General features: G+C 39.8%; 1 protein-coding gene and 1 long non-coding RNA gene across 2 annotated transcripts in view; one reads left to right on the top strand and one right to left on the bottom strand.

Annotated features, from left to right (window-relative positions):
* Positions 1–165, bottom strand: part of LOC106532985 (uncharacterized) — a 2,522-nt gene extending 2,357 nt beyond the window's left edge. Inside the window, exon 1 of the long non-coding RNA XR_001312179.1 lies at positions 89–165. This is a non-coding gene — a long non-coding RNA (uncharacterized LOC106532985). The remainder of the gene's footprint in view (positions 1–88) is intronic.
* A 6-nt stretch (positions 166–171) lies between these two features.
* On the top strand, positions 172–907 carry LOC106532984 (uncharacterized; the record flags this gene model as incomplete). The annotated part of the gene is given in 1 exon segment (XM_014029175.1): positions 172–907. A coding segment is annotated over 1 exon segment (716 nt), but the record flags the coding sequence as incomplete, so codon positions are not given.

Below are 907 nucleotides of genomic sequence, written 5' to 3'. Positions count from 1 at the left end.
CTCGTATATTAACTATATTAATATTAATCGATATTAATTAGGTTAAGTATGAGAAGTTATGTTGGAGTAATCTCTACAACATCATCACCTTCTTCACAACGTATCACACAAAAAACAATCTGAAGTTGAAAAGCGTGCTGGCTGATGCAAAGAGTGATGAAATAGACATATTTATAACTGCTTTGGGTATTATGTATCACAAAGTAACAGGACCCTATTGGATGCTAGTACAGAGTGAGGTTCAATACCTGGACTTCTACAAATATGTTGAAAGCATGCACATCTTCTTAAAAAAATGCTTTGATGAACCAAGCTGCTTGTTGCAGTCTGAAACCAAAGTTTTTGATGATTTCAGCCTACCCATGAATGATGTTCTCTCCTCACTCTATGACAGACAACCAACTTCTACAACACACCCAGACCTCACATTAAAGCTGGTGCTGAAGAAGATGTCAGCCTCATTTGTGGATGTAATCGAACGACAACTGCATGACTTCCTTCAGGGTGGGAGGTATCACAACATTCCCCAGGACTCACCATTGAGAACAAAGATGATGCACAGCAAGCTTCATAATCTACTGGGGGAGGCATGCTTTGGTGATCTTGATTTTAGCCTCTTCAAGCGGCGGAATGCTTCCCTTCACCATAATGCAACAATCAATATGCTCAAGAGAAACAAGACCATGAGTAATTGGTTCAAGAGCAAGCCATCATATAAACAGAAAGAGCTTTTGAAAAAATCCTCCTGCTTAGCCCAGGAGATCAGAAATAAAAATCGCATTGAGGTCAGATCCATCCAAGAAAGCCTAAAAAGAAAGCTCCAAGATACCAAGGATGAAGCGGACAACAAGTACAGGGAGCTTCAAAGAACAAAAGAGGACATTGTCAAGGAAGTCAGAAAACATGG

Source organism: Austrofundulus limnaeus, unplaced genomic scaffold (assembly GCF_001266775.1).
Source record: "Austrofundulus limnaeus strain Quisiro unplaced genomic scaffold, Austrofundulus_limnaeus-1.0 Scaffold864, whole genome shotgun sequence".
In the NCBI taxonomy this organism is placed as follows: Eukaryota; Metazoa; Chordata; class Actinopteri; order Cyprinodontiformes; family Rivulidae; genus Austrofundulus; species Austrofundulus limnaeus.
The sequence above is the reverse complement of the archived record's forward strand: the minus strand, read 5'-3'. Positions and strand labels throughout refer to the sequence as shown.